Source organism: Neodiprion fabricii, chromosome 1 (assembly GCF_021155785.1).
Source record: "Neodiprion fabricii isolate iyNeoFabr1 chromosome 1, iyNeoFabr1.1, whole genome shotgun sequence".
Lineage (NCBI taxonomy): Eukaryota > Metazoa > Arthropoda > Insecta > Hymenoptera > Diprionidae > Neodiprion > Neodiprion fabricii.
In genome coordinates, this window is record NC_060239.1 from 18,356,551 (window position 1) to 18,376,861 (window position 20,311).

Consider the following 20,311-nt stretch of genomic DNA (forward strand, 5'->3'; position numbering starts at 1 on the left):
TTGCTTGATGACCGTAGCCTGAGTACGCGTGTTAGAGTAGAGTAAATTTTGAGTTCCTGAGAAAGTTGAGTAGAGTCACGCGTTTGAGTTGAGTCTTTCTCGTCAGTGAAATCAAGTAAAGCCGAATTTCGCTGTACCGGGTCGAGCCGCGTTATCGTTTTTTTTTTAAGTGTCACCTCTCGGGTAGGTCGGAAAGTGCCGAATAGGAGTGCTCGGATTAGAGGGTAACGTTTTGGAGGATTTTGAAAAGATTTGATTTCGGATCCGTTGCGATTGCGTATAGTTTAGGTTACGTATAGTTGCGCCTGCATTGAGTTCCGTACCCGTTATTCAAGGTAATGGAGATTGAGTTGCGTTACCTTGAGCTTGTGTTTAGTTGAAGTTAAATGTAGTGGTGCTTGCGCTTAGTTAAGTTTACGTTTAGTTAAGATAGTGTTTAGTCGAGTTGAAGTGATGTATAGTCAAAATTGCCGTTGCGTTGGGCAGCAGTTGAGACGAGAAGTTTGAGCATTGAGTTTTAGTTGCGTTTAGAATATAGAGCGTTTGCGGATTCGTTTAGATTTAGGGCAGCTCGCGGGAGCGTCGAAGCTCCGAGTCGGGTGAGATCTCGAGTCAGATTGAGGACGCCGTCTGTTCGGTAGCCCGACGGCGCACCGTCGAATAATTAGTTTTAGTTTCGTTTCGAGCAATAATCGCCATGGAGAACAAATGGCGAATTGGCAAATTGAGAATTGCGTATGAGGATTTTGTGATTGTTGAGTGACGTTTTAGTTAGGGAGCCGCGAGCTCATTAGAGTAAGAAATAGAGTAGGTTACGTGTAATTTTCTGTTTAGCTTTAGACTCGCGATGAGCGATTTTTGGATTATATTTTTTTTTGTTTTGTATCACCGCTATTGTGAAATATAAGATTTTATTTTACTTTTGTTAAATAGCGTGTGTATTTCGAGTGTCTCTCTCTCTCTCTCTCCAAAAATTACCCCTCCCCTCTCCGCGGTACTGAGCTATCGAGCATATGCCCGAGGAATAGCGTAATTATGATTTCGAGGAGTTTCAATCACGCCAGGCGTCCAACAAAACTTTGCGATATTGTTTTAGATCCAGGGTACATCGTGGACGCCAAATTATTGTGCACGCGGTAAGTTCTCGGTCATTTTCTCCGAGTGACCGAGGAGCGGGAAAAATCCACGTCACAATATATATATATACATATAATATACATTATACATATACAATGGAAGAGCAGGAGAGAGATTCCAAGCGTTATAACGGGTTTTTGCTTTGAAATATGTATTTTCCTCACATATGTATATATATTTCTATACATTAGACTCGTTCAAAATTGAAAAAAAATTAAAAATACGTAGAGTAATGGTAGGAAAAATGAAACTGATTTAAGCGTCAATTATATTCAATGTTCCTATACATAAAATAATGGTGAACATGTGACTATAAATATCCATACATACATTTTTTCGCTCGAAATTGTGTATACATATTATTTTAAATGATAAAATTATCTATTACATGATTACGTTATATTAACCCGTTATAACGCTTGGAATCTCTCTCTCGCTCTTCCATTATATATGTATATATGTATGTATAATTGTATACATACTCACAACACCGTAATTAGATTTTTTTTAATTTCATTCTATCTTAAAATTTACAGATATTATATATCTGAAGTTATTTATAGCAATATTTCCTAAGAATATAACTACAATCCAGAAGAAAAAAATATTATAAATATCAAATATCTAATTACAGATTCGAATTGTTGAGAAAAAAATAGCTAGTTCAAAAAAAAAAAAAAAAATGTACGATAATTATTAACGGAATTATGGAGTTGTTAATTAAGCGGTGAGAACAACCGGGCGCGAGAAGCCTCGAACCCCCCACCACGCCGCCCGGCTTCATTCCTCCAACTAACGGCGCTCGACGAACGTTGAGCAATTTTTGTTTACTAAATACAACAAACCTAGAGGTCTTAAAAAATTTACGGTGATGCCCTGGGGTGTTGAGAGATAGCTGATATTTTTTTCCCCCTCAATATCAATTACAGCAACAGTAAACAAAATAACACTTAGACACCGTTATCTCCGGTTCTAAGCAAGATATTCATGTTTTTTTTTTTAAATTACTCGTAAAATGAAGGGCAAGTACAATCCATCATAATATTTACAATAATATGAATATTTTCGGAGTTATCTCTATTCATTCAAGAGCAAAAAATTTCAAGTCGCCCAAAAATTGAGATTTTCGAGTATAAAAAATTATTTATTTTCATTCATGGAAAGTACTAGTAACGAACTGACTCCATGATTTTTTGGCAACCCATGGGCCAATCACATAAGAAAGGGCAGACGATATACGGATTTTGGCTTGTCGTGGATTGTCGCTCAACTATATAACACAGCCAAAAAAGCCTTGCACGATAATTTTGAAGACACTTCATATTACCTGTACCATGAGTTTCAAAGCCACACGTTGTTGATTCATCAATTTACAACAAGAAATGTAAATTTTTTTTTTTCCACGGCATTTTGCATTTTGCAACTAAACAAACAGAGAAAATTGATCTCACGACAGCTTGTTCTATCGAAAATGATGAGACGAACCACTTTTGTTTGAACAGTTTTCGTGTATGACCCATAACAAAGACGTTATTCAACAAAATGTGGGGTCTCAAAAGTTTAAACAATCGTTACGGACAAACCCGGACCTAACTTTTTGGGGCATGGATGAAAATATGTTCGTCGGTCTCTAATGAACCTATAAAAAATCGGCTAACCTACGTTATTCCAGAATAGAAGTCAGTCGATTTTATAGCTTATTCGTCTGGACTACTAGTACCGGCAACGAAATCGAGTGGACGATCTTAGCCAAGGCGCGAACCGAGACAGAGAGAGCGAAAAAGACACGAAGAGAACGACGACTGAGAACTAACCCCGGATTACGACTTTTGGGCTATGACGCGACATCTAGGCGCATCCACGAGCTGATAAAAGATCAAACGTAGCCGCCGAAACCCGATCTGCCGATCCAGTCGACACTCCTTTCCCCAGAACTACTCCCTTCTGTACAAACACACACTCCCGCATACCCACCCTTACACTTACTCACACATCCACACACCCACGATAATTTGGGAATAATAAGTATTGAACGCTAAGCGACCAGGGTGTGACTGGTTGCCACGCGGGATTATACGTTTTGATACCCTAGGTTGAAAGCTGGCTTGACTTACAGTAAATTCACAAATTTTTACCTCCAAACATCGAGTCTCACTCTTGCTCACAAGCCTGTCTCTCATCTTCCTCATCCTCAGTCCCTACCCGCATTGTGTACGAGGATTACGCCCCGTCACAATCATCCCATTGAATAGAAGAAAAATGACTAGTCAGATATAAACCACCTCGAACCGAAATTTTGGGGTTTAACACCGCTCGGTCAGATCTTAATTTAACACTGATAGTCTGTTTTTCACGCTTGTCAGCAAGACTAGTTGTTCGATGTTTATACAAGTTGTTCAAGGTTTTTAAAACATTTAAACTAGTCCTATTCCCACTTAAAGTACGTCTTTTGTCTAAACTTTTGGTTCTGGTATTCATTGTCTAACTCCAGTAGAACAACAGTACATTGAATCTCCTGCAAATAGAAAATTACATTGTTATTGGATGACAAAAAATCATTAAGTTGCAAAAAACTTGAGATACGTCAATACTTTGAATTGAATTCAGCACTTATACGTTTTCCTCGCGAAGTGAGTTACTGATGATATCATAATCTTCGTTCGCTTCACGCTGCATGAAATATTGAGCAACGGTTGAACGATCTAATCATAGAGACATAGAAGTATGTGTGTAAGCATGCGATGTCTTCAAATACCAAAACTTCGGAGGTGTGCGATTGTGTACAAGGTATGCATGTAGATGACTCATCATGTTTGAGAATCAATGTTATCAAAGGCATTTCTCAAAAAGCAGCTGCCGCTCAACGTGAACTAGCCAAAACTATTCACTACCTCTGAAAACGCGCCTAGTTACCGGCTCTTCTAGCTGGCAGTCAGTATTACTTCACGTCTTATTGTGCTCGCACGTGGATATTAACAGTACACCTTCAATTTAAAATTAACGTGATACAATTCATGCGCTGCTTCTCAAGTGATTAATAGAATCACAAAACTGCTTCTCAAGTGATGAATATAATCTAGACACAGTCATACATGGAATAGCACACTGATCGAATTGTACATTAAATAAAACCTAACTTATTTGCAATGTTCTAAGTTCTTCTCATCACGCATTTCTCAACACATCAGCTATTGCTTTGCAAGTGATGCGTTGTTATAATTATAGCAATATTGGAAAACCTCCAGTATATTGTTGCAAGGTGATCGGCAATGTATGTTTTAGAGCTGGTCTCAATATATTGTTGCAAGTTAATTGTTTATAGCAAGCCAACGTAGAAACAGATTGCAACCAGCGTAAGGCGGCGCCAAAAAGGGTGTGCCTCTCTGCAGGAAGATTGAATTAAATTAACATTGATTTGAAAATAATTGGGTCCGTATCAAGCAAAGATAAAAATAAAGGGAATCACGGTTGAGCTTCCCAGTACGACACGACTATTATACATACCGTGAAATTTCTCACTCTCGATTATTTTGAGCGTTCTCAAAATAACAGAGAAGGGGAGAAAGCATAGAAAAACAAACGTTTCCACTCGATCGTGAAAGCATCGATTGCTATGCATTCGGGGTCTCTACGCCATGAAACATAATCACTGCATTCCTTATTCGCGGGCGACACGAATAAATCAATTTCTGGTTTGCCAAAGGTTTTTTCTATTATTTGAAATGCTCTATTCGAGAGCTCAAATTCTGTCTCAGGCTGTAATCTTCGCGATTCTCGATTGGCCTCGACGTTCTCCCAGGATCGAATATACGACGCTGAGATCCATATATCTCTCCTCTCACACCACTACCCAATTTCTTTGGCCAGGGAGCTGAGTCTCTTGTATTGACCGTCTCTTATTCGGTTTATGTATGCAATTGTCGACGTGTTATCTATGCGTAATAAAACGTTACTATGTCGTATATCTCTTGCGAAACATTTTAATCCGAAGAAGGCCGCTTTTAACTCTACTTCGTTTATGTGTAGCGCTAAATCTTTCTTGTTCCAAAAACCGTGATCTCTACGGTTTTTACAAAAAATGCCCCAGCCGATACGCGACGCGTCGGAAAATATTTTATGACACCGAGAGACCAGGGTACCGACAGGGCCTGCAAATTCTCTTATTGTGCAATAGTTGAGTTTACCGAAATTACGCAGTAATTCGAGGGTCCTTTGAATTTTATCCTCTAGTAATTCTATACTCATTTTATTGGAATCAAAAATCAATCCCAAGTATTTGCACCGTTGTGTAGGTACTGTGAGACATTTTCCTTCATTTATAATAAACCCTAGCTCTTGCAACAGCGCAGTTCTTCTCTGAACATCACGAACGCAACTCTCATACGATCTATCGATGATAAGAATGTTGTCGATATAGAAAACAGAAGCTAGGCCGCTCTTTCTTAAACATGCCGCTATCGATTTCCATAGTTTTGTGAAAACATAAAGTGCAACGTTGAGACTGAACGGCAGACACGTGAACTCATACAACTCGCCCTTATACAAAAATCTCAACCATTTTCTACTCTGTTTTTTTATGGCAACGAGATAATAAGCGTCCTTTAGATCTAATTTAGCCATAAAATTCTGCGATCTAATCAATTTTTTTGCTACTTTCCAGTCTTCAATTTTAAAATGTTCCGCGGTAATAAACTCATTAAGTTTTTTAAGATTCAATATCAACGGATACGTCTTATCTGGCTTCGGAACTAAGAAGATATTTGACAAAATATTTGATATTTGATATTTGACCTTTAGACCATGAACATTTTTCAATGGCGCCTTTAAAAATTAGCTTGTTAATTCAGCTGATAATTAGTGAGTGCTCCTGATCCGCCCACGTATGCTCTACCAGAGGACGATCTTGAAATGGATATGATGAAAATGGTATTTTGTAACTTCGCACCCATTTTGATATTACCGGATTATTAGTGACTTTTGACGATGTGTCAACGAATAAAGGCAGTCGGCCTGCTGGTTCACCTACATTTTCTGTTTCGTTTACCGACGTCTTCTGTAGGATCGGAACGATTCTCGGCGATCCCGTGTCTTCTTCGAATCCGAGTTGTTGTTCAGGTTGCTGCTGTAGTTTCCCTTGTTGTTGCGGTTGTTGTTGTACTGCTGACGCCTGCCCAACATCGTTGACCGATTATTGTACGAAAATTGTCGTGACGGACCCTTTGAGTTTTTTGTTTTCTTCTGGGCGGTCGACTGCTATACAGGTTTCGCTGGTAGCCTGGATCGTTCGATGTTTTTTCTAAATTCTTAGCGATCTTCAATTTCGCGTCCGAATCTCTCCCGAATAACCATTCGTCAACCGACGTGTTAGACAACGTGGTCTTCAATGACAAGTTTAGGTTGGCTAGAATAATCCCTTTCCTCGTCAGGGACTCTTCCCGGTGAATGGAATCGAGAAGCCTACTTCCATCGCTCAATTTTTGGAATAGTCCTATCTTCTCTGGATTATCGATTTTAAGAGCACTTGTAATCACTTTTCCCAATGTTGCAAGACATGCCGCAATCAGTTCTTGCGTCTCAACGATACGTTTGTCCCTCTTTAATGCGGTTTCTTGAACTGCAGCGGTAATCTCCGCATTCAACATCGGGACTACGATAAACTTACCTCTCCGGGGCTGGATATTTTTCTAGCAAGGTCTTCACTTCGTCTGCAGGAAGTCTTTTTTGCACAATCTCCGACCAAAAGAGAGCTGTATCTTTGTGAATCGTGGCACCCGCTATCGTCTCCGACTCAGGGCGTGATCCGAGAACTGAAAACCTCTTGCTGCAGCTCAATTTCGTGTTCTAGAATCTCCGGTGGCGGTTCGGCTGCCTTCTTAGTCACGGTTACGTTCTCGTGCGCAAGAATATCTGCGGGAGTAACTGTGGACGGTATCATTTCAGGATTCACATTACCCTCTGTGTGAATGTCGCCCTCGACATCTGAAGTCGGCTCGACTGCAAGGACCTTCTAGACGGTTAGCATCTCAATCTAAATCGAGATGTTGAGCGCCGAGTCTGAGAGCGTCTCCGAGACTGAGAGCGTGTTCTTGAACTTCGAGTTTGTGAGCGTCCCAACCGATGCCGAATCGGCACATGAGACAGCGATCTTCTAGCCGAACTCTGTGACGTCGATGAATTCCAAGACGACGAACAATTACCTGTAAAATGATTTTTCTTGGTCGACCTTTCAAGTTTAACCCTCAAGGGGGGAATTTAGCAATGCCAGCAACAATTGTATGACCCGCTCTATCTAAGTCAAACTCAATCGTCGGTCGTCCGATCATCCCGTCTTCCTTTGTAAAACGAAAGGCGTACATTTTCGTAAGAGCCAAAAGTACGACGCACAACGATAAAATCGCTCGCGTGTAACCAACTGAGAGCTGGTTCATTACACGGCCTCCTAAACTTGTCAAAAACGGTTACATGAGCCGATACCATCCTCTTTTTTGTCAAACAAAAAAGAGAGGTTAAATCTGTACTTACGACGCTTCTTCTTTTTTCGGTCCAATTCCCTCTCCAAATGTTGAATCTTTCTTCTTATCCGTCGATTGACCTCCTCTACTTCATCATACAAACTCCTTTTCTTTCTTTTCTTGCCCATAATGAAAAATTTTTGATACGTTTGGGCAATCTTGATGTGTAAGGCTACCAGATTTGCAGTGCCGGCGCTAGCCCACGGCTGGTCCCGGGCGAGCCTTGAAAATCGGGCCCCTTATCAGAAATTTTTGGACCACTGAAGTCTTAAAGTGGGACTTTGCGAGATTTTTTGTTCGCAAAAGATGCTATAATATCGCTGAAATTCAACTCGTTGCAAATTCCATGCTCAATTGACATCGCAGCTAAACCATTCAGTCGATCTTGGCACATAGTGGATCGCAGGTAAGTTTTGATGAGCTTTAGCTTTGAGAAGGTCCTTTCACCCGACGCGGAGGTTACTAGTAATGTTAAGAAAATTCTTAAGGTCACAGTGAAATTTGGATATATCTCATCCAGACCTTTATCAATAATGTGCGATATCATAACGAGTGCACTCAAGTCGGTCATTCCAGCGGCTACGAAGTAAGCTTTTAAAGATTCCAGTTCTTCGGCAAGCTCCCAACCATCAATGTCACTGTTCTCGTCTTCACCAGTCAGATAATTTTCTAAAGCCTTGGACTTAGTCAAAATTTGGGTTCTGTCCAATCTCATAAAATTATCCGAGTTTCGGATGATACTAAATGGTTCACAAACGTTTTGGGTCATTTCGAAACGTTCGCGTAGGCTTGATATCGCTATATCGCATAATTTGTTGAAAAATTCAATTTCTAACCTTTTCATCGGATCGCTAGGTCGTTCGTCGTGCTGAGACTCATAATCAAAGAATCGTCTTGTTCGTGGGGTACGTGATTCGGTTAAAGTTTGTGAAATATCTAACTTCTCAGCCATTTTTTTAGCGGTGGCTATGCAAGTTTCGAAACCGGATTCTCGAAAGGTTTGTAATTGAAGAAGAGCACCATCAATCATGTTCATTGCAGTATGCAAATCAACTTTCGGACATTGTAAAGCTTTACTGATTCTGTTGATCACTTGCAGTACATCATACCATACTACCAATCTAATCAGAAAAGACAATGACTCAATTTCGAAACATAGGCCTCTCAGTTCCGATCTCAGCTTTGCATCTTAACCTTGCGACATTCGACAAAGTTCCTGCAACGCATCTCTGATTTCTGCTATTTGGAACCTCACAGCTTTTACAGCATTTATTTTCCCTTCCCAGCGAGTTTCAGGCAATGATTTCACACTGATATTAACGTGCTCCTTTAATATTTGCCACCTCTGGGTTGAAGCAGCGAAGACTGCGAATAGCCTTTAAAGAACACCAAAGAATAGTTCAGCTGTGACGGACGAATGTCCGGCATCTGAAACTACTAGGTTGAGGTTGTGACAACTGCAGGAAACAAAAAACGCTCTTTTATTATCCTTCAAAATTCTGGCCTGAACACCACTATTTTTACCTTTCATATTACTGCCATTGTCATACCCTTGACCCCGACAGTTATTCAATTCAAGATTGTTTGATTTCAAGATATCTAACAACGTTTCATACAATCCCTTACCAGTTGTATCGTCTACAACAACGAAGCCAATGAAATGCTCGCAAATTTCCACGGTGTTTTTAGACACAGTGACAAATCGAACAACGGCAGTCATTTGTTCTTCATGACTAATATCGGAGGTGCAGTCTAAAATTATGGAGTAATATTTCGCGGCTACCGCTCGCCTGCTAATTTCTTTGAAAATTGCATTACCCAGTATGTCAATGAATTCGTTCTGAGTTTCCTTTCCCAAGTAGTGAACGCGCTGGAGGTCCCCACTTTGAACTCGACGTACATGTTCGCTTAAAATAGGATCGAATTTCGCCATCAGTTCAACTTGGCTCAAGAAATTACCGTTATTCGGCTCGTATAATCGATCGACAGTACCTCGAAATGCCATATTCCGCTTAGCTAAATGCTTAATTATTTCAACGATTCTTTCAAGTACTTGTTTCCAATAGGTTTCCTCTCTTTGGATTAAATTTTGATTCTCATCATCGATGGTTTTTCTACAATCTAAACGGACTTTGAGTTCTTTCCAGTCTGTCATGCATTCAATGTGCATTTTGGATTTTTCATGCGAGCTCAAACTGTCTTGCAAGTGCCGCCAGGATCTAAATCCGGTCGATTGCAATTGGGTTGGAATGTTGCGGAGGCCAAACAATTTGCAGCAAAAACAATAAACGGAATCCTTAGTCTCTGAATAAATTGACCAGGATCTCTCCATTTTTTCGCCATTCTTCAGGGTTCGATAACAATTTTCTATGGTGAAGCGCCGGCGATCTGTATCAAAAGGAAAAATTGTATTCCGATCTATTTTTGTAGGCCCTAGCTTTACCAATGCTACGCGTGAACTGTCGCTGATGTTATTCCGCCACTTAGCAGGATCTTGCCAATCAATATTTGATACTGTAGAATCTTTTTCTATAACTTTTTCTGCCAAGTTCTTTCTACCTGTAGCTATCGTCATATCTCCGGTATTCACTGACTGAGCGTCCAAATTTCCATCAGAATCTACGGCGTCCTTGGAAGGTGGACAAGCGGGGTCTAAATCATCCGTGGTTTGGCTACATTCACCACCCTCATTATCAGACCTCAACCGCTTAACATTGCCTTGAAAAAAAAACAGCACTTTTTTTGTCCGCTTCACATCGAGCTTTTTTTAATTTCCGCTTTTGGGACCCTGATAAGTCTTTGGGCTTGTTCATAATGACTATCGACTATGACTTGTGCAATCCAACAATTACAAAAATAAATTCAGAAAAATTCAATCAAATCGTAATTTATGCAATGTAAGTCAAGTTGAACGCGGTTAATTAATGTTAAGTAATATGAATATCCGTAGAAATGCCTATATTAAAGATTGTGCCCTAAACGTGATCGGCCGCTGCCTGACCGGAACGTCGGCAGCTTCTGAATAAATGTTTCGTCGATATCCGAGAGTTTGCAAATTACTAGTAATTTCAAAAGAGCATCGAGAATAAAAAATAAGAAACAACAATAGGTAGCGAGAAAATTTTCAAGAAATGTTCACGTTGTTGAAAGAGTTCCTATGGAATATGCGAATACAGTGGTTCAGCTAGACAGAGCGTAGCAGTGAATCCACAGTCCATACAAGTTACAAGCAGCGTGGTCTGATAGTAGTCTCTGGGCACGCCGCGCCGCACGACGTAGCTTGACGTTTGAGCTATAAACTGGCGCATGCGCTGCAGCCGAACAAATTGTGGTGGGGGCCGTCGGTCCAACCAACACCCCGTGCGGTCCGTGCTCGCCGGTAACCTAGTACAGCAGCGTGAGCCGTACAATGTTTCTACAAGGGCCCAATCGTTCAACCTCATTTTATAATTTTTTTTCATATTTTTTTTCTTACACCTATCATCTCGATGTTCACACACAGGATAATGTATTATCGCAGTTAACCTTATTCCGAAAAAAATTCTTATTTTCTTCAGTCTTTGGGCCCCCTCGGGAACAGGGCCCCGGGCGGTTGCCCGGTTAGCTCATACCTAGCGCCGGCGCTGCAGATTTGAACTAGTGAAATGCGGGACACCACTATGAGTACCCCCCTCCCCTCCAGCCACCCGAAACAGTGTATGAAGGGTAAAAATTCTGTGAGTAAGAATTCCCGAAACAATGTATGCATGCAATCATTTAGTTGTTCAACTTTTTTAGTATTATTTTTTTTATTGTTTGTACCAGAGCCCAGGGTTATTCCCTTTTGAGCTTTTTCTCTTTCACTTTTTTCTTCTTTTTTCGTTTTGCACTCTCCTTCCTCCCTTCTCCGTTCCACGGCTGCAGCCGCTTCACTCTCCTTGTTTTTCCTGTATCGCATTCGCCGCGGACGGAGGGAAACTGCAGAAAACCTTCCGTCAATACAGGTAGGATTCGTCCTCGTCTCCTCCGGTGATCGCACGAGCACGCTCAAGCACGGTCACCAGTAGCGCCTCTTTTAGTCAGAACCTTCCGCTCGTGTGATTCAGTGGGAAAGTCAGTGTACGGCTAAGAGTTCCTTCCCAGCGATAAGAACCGCTCCGGAAGTCCACCGTAGCCGTACCTCGACCACCCACCCATCACAGAGAGGTGTTTAGACATGGATTTATTACAGTGGAGTTCGAACCACCAGGATTGCAGAAAAAACACATAGAAAATTGTCCATTGATATCGGTTGTGCGGTTCGAACCCAGGTCCGCTGCGTGTGGACCCAGAGCCTCACCCACTAAGCCACTGCGCTCCTAAATTTTTCATTAATATTTTTTAATAATATTCGACATGAGTGTAGTGATTAGATATTTTTTTATATTTCATAATCTTAGCATCACAGACTAGCATTTTTCAGTCTCATACACGTAATACTAGTTTTTTATATTTTATAATCTTATTATCGTAGACTAGCATTCTTAGTCTTATACAAGTAATACTACTTTTTTATATTTTATAATTATAGCATCACATACTAGCATTCTTTAGTCTCATACACGTAATACTATTTTTTTATATTTTGTAATCTTAGTATCGTGGACTAGCATTCCTTAGATTTATACACGTAGGTATTGCAAACGAAAAAAAATCTGTAGTACGTATGAGTGACGTGAGACACTTTTACTTATCAGTTTTCTACTTATACTTTTCCGAATTGTGGATTTTCTTCAAAATATCCGGATCTTGATTTAAGATGTTATGAAATTTTTCACACTTTCCCATATTTCATCTTATTTGCAATATTGCCCTTATTGTTTCGATGGTCCTTGCAGTTTTTTCCGATGTCCAAATGGCGTTCTTCAAGGAAAATACCCGTTCTGTAGGCGCATTGGTTCCAGGAAGACATAATATATACTGTACCAGCAATAAACAGTTTTTATATGGTACTGACTTTTATGAAAAGAAAGCAAAAACTTCATACAACGTTTTTCTGTGTCCAAGTTATTCTCTCTCCATTTCAACAAGCGTTCCGTGGATAAATAATTCGATAGGTAACAAATTTCGTCGAACAAATCAATTTCGTTCACTTTGTTTTCTTCTTGAATTTGTGCATTAACTACGTAATAGTCTAATGATGGTTGAATTTCAGTCCACACAATCAACTTATTCAGGAGAACCCAGTCGAAGTTTTGGAAGTCTTGATATTGAGTGAAATACTTATCCAAGTACTTGATGCAATTGTTGTAGAAGTTGCGAACGTGACTCATAAAATAATCTCTCTGAATATGCCCGTTTTCTTCTAGCGATGTCAACTCGTCTCGGATGATTAAAGGTAAGAAATCATTCTCCAATCGATTGGAAAATTTCAATTTCAAGTCAGTCATCAAATGACAAACCTCACAAAAACCCACGTTGTTGCCTTCCATTTTCTTAACAACGTCGTTGAAAATTGCGACCTGATTATGGATAAATGTTAGCCATAACTGAAAAGACTCGTTTGAAAAAAAGTTGGCAAGTACGTTTGGAGATTTGTCTTGTGACAGAAAGTACGACTTTAACGCAGAGAACAACTGTAATATTCTTTCTACAGCAGGTAGAAGAGCAAGCCATATAGTTTTACTATACCCTAGAAGCGATTTGTACTGAATCTCTGCGTCGTCGTAAAAGGTTTTTAATTCCTCCACACGAACGGTGTATATATAAAAGTAAGAATATATTTTTACGACAATATTTTCAACGTCAATAGGTAGAAGGTCTGCTGCCATTTGCATAGCATTATGCGCTATATGTGCAACACAGCCCACGCCAACAATATTTCTGTTCAGGCTTTCCTTGAGTCTATAATATACCGGGACAATCTCTTGAAACTATACATACAATGCGCATGCGCCAGATAATTCAATCTCATTGGTCAGTGAAATCGCCCCGCAGCGATGTTTTCGTCTGCTGAGCAGGGGGCCAACGTACACAAAATGAGACAAGACTCAAGAGCTGTAAATCTCTCGCGCATAAAACCGCAGATTGAGGTTATGTTGCGGTTTATTTTTACGTAGCGTGAATTGTCTAAGAATACTAACGTTCAGCAATACCGTAGTCGACATCGGAAGATATTCAACGGACGCAAATATCAAATGATACGGAAATTGGGTGTTATTTATTGAAAGAAGAAATCTGAAATTCAATGTGAAATGTCATTAACAAGTGGGAGTCTGGACAAACAGAGGTAGGTGAGTAAAAACAATGTTTATTGTAAACAGATTCTTTATTTACATGAAATTAAAAATGTGTCTCATTAACGATTTCTGTACAGTGCATTTTATTGGAAATTAGTTGTATCCAAAAATACCAAAGGATCCTCTCTGATAATAATAGCTTCTAATATTTTCAGGTAAGAAATAATTCATTTTCGAAACAAGACTAAATTTGTCAGGCATGGAAGCATGTAGGTACATTTCTAATTAAGTGATCTTTGAAAATTACAATATTTTAACATGGATTCAACGATAAAATTCGTTTTTTTTTAGCAGGCTCGAAGTTTAAACTTTGATTAACACAAGGAAAATTATGCCTTACCTGATGGTGACAATGTTGAGGTAGCAAGGATCCTGGTTTCTCGAGCGGTGCAATCATTATAACTATCGAACCTGGTCGTTCCGTCAGACATCAGGTGCCAGAGTGAATTTCATCAGGCTATCGCCACCATCTTAACATCAGTTGAGGCAAACTTGAAGAGCGGGATATACTACAGATGATAATGGCTGAATATCCCATCAATTTAATTTGATCGAGCCAATAGCGATAAGTTTGTTACTTAACCGTTGCCGCCAATTCGTTCTACCGAGGAATCATTCTGTGCACCATTGTAATTTAAGCATTATTATTAACCAGCATTGTTTTTCAAACTTTATGCCATTTAATTTAGTATCTTATTTTGAAGCTTACTTTTACTCTCTTTAGCATTGAATTCAGATAAATAGTTTTTCAAGTCGTCAATTAGATTGTGGGGTTGAATTTTGCTAGGCAAACTGAATCAATCTAAATCTAGAATTGTTAAATAACTTCAGTTAAAAATGTCTTTAAATTTAATCTTAGTTGACGGTGTCATCAGGCTAGCTAGTTGCACGATAACTTAAAACCAAATTCAATTTCACACTCTTTGTAGGGTCCTACGCTAAGACTGAAAACTTCTGAATCTCCATTTACCGCAATTATTTCTGCATTCCATATTAGCATTGTCTGGAGCTAAAAAAATCTCATTTTGAGATTGGAAATGGAACCTGAAACGCAGAATTTATTCTGTAGCACGAATTGAAAACCAAGAATTTTATAATGGTTCCTGCAACAAAGGGACTCTTTCCAAATATCATTGTTACAAGGTGATGTTCAGAGGACTATGAACAAGATATTGTATCGGATCACATTATTTGGAAAAAAATCTTCATGAACTTCGTAAAAAATTAGATATTCATTTATTTTGATGGAACAAGGGACACAATCTTGAATCCGATAAGTCAATATCCTCGTAATAATGCTCTGACATTACTCTAAAACATGATTGTCCTTGAAGCTAATTGTGACGTTAAGGCGCATTTTGAGAAAGTTGATTATCAACTTGTGTCACAGGATGTGATCTACGTTCCTGAGTTCTACGTTTCCGATTAGATTTTCTTTGTTTCGAACCGCACTAACATGAAATACAGAAATCATTTTAATAAATCTAATATTACTTGAATTTTCAATTTGAGTATTAGGTTCCCTTTATTTATTTAATCGAAAATCATTGAAAATTTGCGGAATGAACTCTGATAATCATTGAAAAATTTTTAATAGTAGTAGCAATAATTTATTGATCGGAAAAATACATTGACTATCGACTATTTGTAAATTTTGTTGAACCATTTTCGAGAAAAAAAAGTATTCACAGTTCTATTACAAATAGTGAGAAATTTAAATTTCTTGAACGCTCGGTTTAATGTCTCATATTCAAAAGTGATAAAATTCAATATTACCGCCTGAAATCACAAGAGAGTGAGAAAGTTGCTTAGTTGCTTGAAAGTGGCGATGATCTTTGCACGTGTGATAAATTGAATACGCAGATAACAGTAAATATCAGAGATGCAATTATTTTGGCTGTATCACCTGTTGATAGAAAAAAATTTTATTGTTTTTTCTAATGTACGAAATAATAAAAGTGATGAAATAAAGTGTTTCTACCTACCTGCTGCGTTTCTTCCAAGCACTCAACATTTAAACAGATTTCTCATTTCAGTCGAATAAACCCAATTTTTGAAGAGCATTAGCATCAACTTTCCGAGTCACTATCTCGAATGTTTGAGATTCTAACCTCAAAAATTTGTATGAACTACATCGCCGCCAGAAACAGAGTTTGACAGCTGAAACTCGGAGTGGCCAGCCTGTCCGTGCAGCGGATAAAACTCGCGCATGCGCATTGTATGTATAGTTTCAAGACATTGTCCCGGTATGTTTGACTGTCCCCCACGATCAATCCCTCCGAAATTAGTATTAGCGTTGTCAGCACAGAATCCAACCGTCTTATCTTTTAGGGCATGTTTCTCGAGAATTTCGATGATTAAGTCGTGAATGCTTTCGGATGTTTCTCCCGGTAGATCCACGAAGTCGATTAACTTGACATTGATTTCACTTTTTGGGTGGAAGTATCATACCAGAGTCGGAAATAGTTTTATGTTTTTGTGATTCGAGGCATCCGAAAATATTGTAACAAATGGCACTTCATCGAGGTCCTTTTTTACTACATTTAGAGAGTACGGCGCCATTACGTTTTCAACAGTTGCTTCACATTTAGTTCGGCTACATGTGAATTTTTTTTCAAAAAAACTTTGAATCAATTTAGATGAACAATCCATGGAATTGAAATTTTGATGACGCTGAACCGTATGAAATGCCCATACGCCTTCGGCTTTCGCGAGCTCTGCTTCTTTATCGCCAAACTTCTCTCGACGAAAATATTGTTTCACCGATACATTTCCAGCGATCAGATTGATAGCTTTTTCATGTTTTTTTGAAGATATATGTTATGTTATATCGCTTTTGCCGCCATCTGCTATAGAGAAAGTAGCATGGTATGTGTTGCATAGAACGTCCGTGGAGTAGTACTTTTATGTATATAAGGAAATTCTCTTTGCAACTCATCAGTCAATTTGCACAGGCTTCTCCTAGGAGTTGGGGGTATGGTCAAATATTCAAGCTTACACAGCGTACAGATTAGGTTAACGCACGCCTGTACGCGACTGTTTATTAGCCGAGCCCAGTACTGACAGCCGGTGTGTCACGCCCATGGCACAAAAAAGCCGTGGCATGAGCCAATCACGGCGATGTAGTGGTGTATGGACGGTTCGTGTGAGTTACGGCTTACGGCTCACGGTTTTTCTTGTGTCACGGACTTGAAGCACATCAAGCAGGGGCGGTATTCGTTGCGTTTTAAGACATCTTAAAATCTCATAATTTAGCTCTCACGAGAGGGTGTATTAGGGAAAAAGTTTCATTTTTTACCTCTCCTTCACTACTTCATCGTTCAACGCCTAACGTAAGAAGTGTTCGTAATACACATCGATTCACTCCACTTCCGTTACGGCGCCCTCTCGTGGGAGCTAAATTATGAGAGATTTTAAGAAGTCTCAAAACGCAACGAATACCACCCCAGATCTCTTTCGACTTTTGGGATAGCAGAAGCGTTGTTTCGGGTCCTATCGATGCCTAACGAATGATTGAAAAAAAAAAAAGTTGAAACGAACTTGCACATAATTCGGGACATGCGGGACAATTTATATAAATGCGGTACGAATTCTGAGTAAAAAAAAATCCGGGACACTTGGCTGAAATCCGGGACGTCTGGTAGCCTTAACTAGGAGCGATAAAATCGAACTTAAGAGTTGCGAGAAAACTTGCACGAGCTGAAGCATGAAACAGCGGATTTTCGCCGCGAAAAGCGATTGCTTACTAGTGCCATCTATAGCTTAGGCCGCCCGTCGTACGAACTAACGGCTATAGTAGCAGTCTGCATTTAACACGTGCAAGCCCGTCATTCAAACCTCGATCTGTGAGCGTTACTCGGTGTGTTCTTCGTCAATAAATATCAGTAAAGTATCTAAAACTCCTTGATAAGTGTTCATCAGTCATTCGCTATGACTAAGATAAGGAAAGTATTACGGAAAAGTAAGAAAAAGGGCCAGGGATGGAAAAATTTGGCGGCTGATCAGCGGGAGAGGTTGAGGTAAATAGAATGGCATCAATTTTGCTTACATAGACTTGATTCTTTTGATTTTTAGACCGACTAACATGCACGTTTTATTAATTCAGAACACCGTATTTTCCCAACAATCTCTTCGAATTATTATTTACCGCCACTTTCTCAATGTGTGTTTTGTCAAGCTATTCTTCCGAAAATCATTTTCCATCTTTCGTCCACTCACGATTACAAACTTACCAATGACTTTTACCGTACACTGATCTACCTAACTGACTACTTAATTGTGATATTTGACATTTACTGGCCAAGGTCAATGCACAATACACTAATGAACTGAAAACATGACGTGCTATCGAAGACATTGTTGCAGCGTAAAGTTTCAATGCCAGCCACGTCCAGTACGCTACATTGACGTTTCGAAATGGGCCAATTATTCAGCTCCATGAAACCTGAGACTTGACTCCAGCACTGATTCAGTTTTATCAGTTATGTGAATTGGAAAAAAAAATTTAATGAGCTATCGCTATCCTTTTCGAACAGGCGTGATACCGTTTTATTCTCCAATAGCAATATATTTCCGCCTGAAATATCGTTTTGACTCGCCAGTGGCGGATGGAAAAAAATTATTCTTATGTATACTACAATTACGAGAAAAAATGAAACGTTTTCTATTGAGAAATATTACTATCATCTGTCCCGCGATTAACCAAAACATTGGTTTTACGAAGCTGAAATAACCTACATTTTTCGACCATTTCTGAAGAAAAATTTGTAAATAGAAGTGAAACATTCATCTGAAACAACACCCACCCGGGGGTCAGCACTCAAATCAGACCGGCTCCAATATTTTGTACATACTTGCTAATCAGTTACATAACATGTGGTCAATGTAGAATTGCTGCGAGCCAAATGATCGACGAAAAATTGGTCGCGGAAGACACGCCAACCGATGACACAATAACAGATAATGTTATCGAGTTTGACGAGGTCAGATTTCCAACAGAATTCATCAAAGTCGATCTGTTTTGCTCGGAGGTAATACCCAACTCTCCGATTTCTATAACGGCAGCCAATAGGGAGACGACAGTTGTAGGTACAAGCACATCCGTAAGTGTTTCGCCCACAACCGACAGTAATATGGTAGATGACAATGTGTTACAATTTGAAAGGATAGTGGATCAATCCAAGATCGAATCAAGTCCACTATTCGAGTTGGCCGGCAGAAGAATAGTGGATATAAATAACTTCCTGAGCAGTATCAAAAAATTAGCTTTTCATCCACTTTATGATTGTACATTTGCTGACATAGAACCTATATCCGAAAACCGGACAGGATTCATTTCAACCATCGCCTTCAAATGTGAATTTTGTAATAAGATTGAATCAATAGACTCAGAAGACTGTGAATCAGATTCCTCATCTTTAAGCTCAGCCATAGTATCAGGAATTGTGTCCACAGCTGGTGGTTTTTCTCAACTCAAAGAAATTAGCGCTGCTATAGATATCCGTTGCATGGCTAAGAAGACATGGAATAAACACGAAATTGTCAGTGATGCCTATCATGATATTGCTCGGGAAGAGATGGTCAAGGATGGGAAGGAAGAGGCGAGATTGACCCGTGAGGTAGGTGACGTTGACAAAGACGGGTATCTTTGCGTAGCGGCTGTTGCGGATGCGTCTTGGGCCAAACGATCTTACCGTACAAAATGTGATTCTCTTTCGGGTGTAGCAGCAAGAGTAGGGTATAGGACGAAAAAAGTTTTGTTTATCGGGGTTCGAAACAAGTATTGTTCCATTTGTAACAGGTCAAAACAAGGGGCGTCAAAATCAGTCGTGTATCATAAGTGCGCCAAAAACTGGGGGGGGGGGGGGGGAGTTCTACTACCGCGATGGAATCTGATATAATAGTAGAGGGATTCAAATGTAGCTTGGAAATGCACGGCCTAAAATTTAACAAATTGATAGGAGATGGAGATAGTAGCGTCCACCGAAAGCTTATCGATGCAATGCCGTATGGACCGGAGGCACTAGTCGTAAAAATTGAATGCCGCAAACATGTGCTCCGAAACTATGGTACTCGACTGGCGAGATCTATGTGTCAACCGTAAGGTCGGTACAGTGATTCTACGAAATTCTTCGCGCAAAAACTTGAAGCGCCTACGTTATGCAGTAACTTCTGCTCTTCGTCACCGAAAAGCAGAAATGAATAAGCCACGATACATTCGGGTCGAGGTATTGCGTAAAGATATAAAAAACGGTCCGAATCATGTTTTCGGAGACCATCGGCTGTGTAAAAACCGTGGTTATTTCTGCGACGGTAATCCGAAGCCGGGTGAAATAAACCATGTGCAGGATATGAAAACAACTGGTATCTTCCAAGAGATCCTGTCGCCTTTTCTTCAATACGCCT

The 20,311-nt window shown here is 39.7% G+C and overlaps 2 protein-coding genes across 6 annotated transcripts in view; both read right to left on the bottom strand.

Moving 5' to 3' along the window:
• Positions 1-20,311, bottom strand: part of LOC124177821 (two pore potassium channel protein sup-9) — an 854,038-nt gene that overhangs the window by 553,631 nt on the left and 280,096 nt on the right. The window lies entirely within an intron of this gene.
• Positions 6,926-14,337, bottom strand: LOC124187823. Its single transcript, XM_046580011.1, has 6 exons — positions 14,247-14,337; positions 9,174-10,367; positions 8,844-9,014; positions 8,486-8,762; positions 8,143-8,389; positions 6,926-7,144 (listed from the first exon to the last, which is right to left on the bottom strand). Exons 1-6 carry the CDS (start codon positions 14,335-14,337, stop codon positions 6,926-6,928), a joined length of 2,199 nt encoding a protein of 732 aa, XP_046435967.1.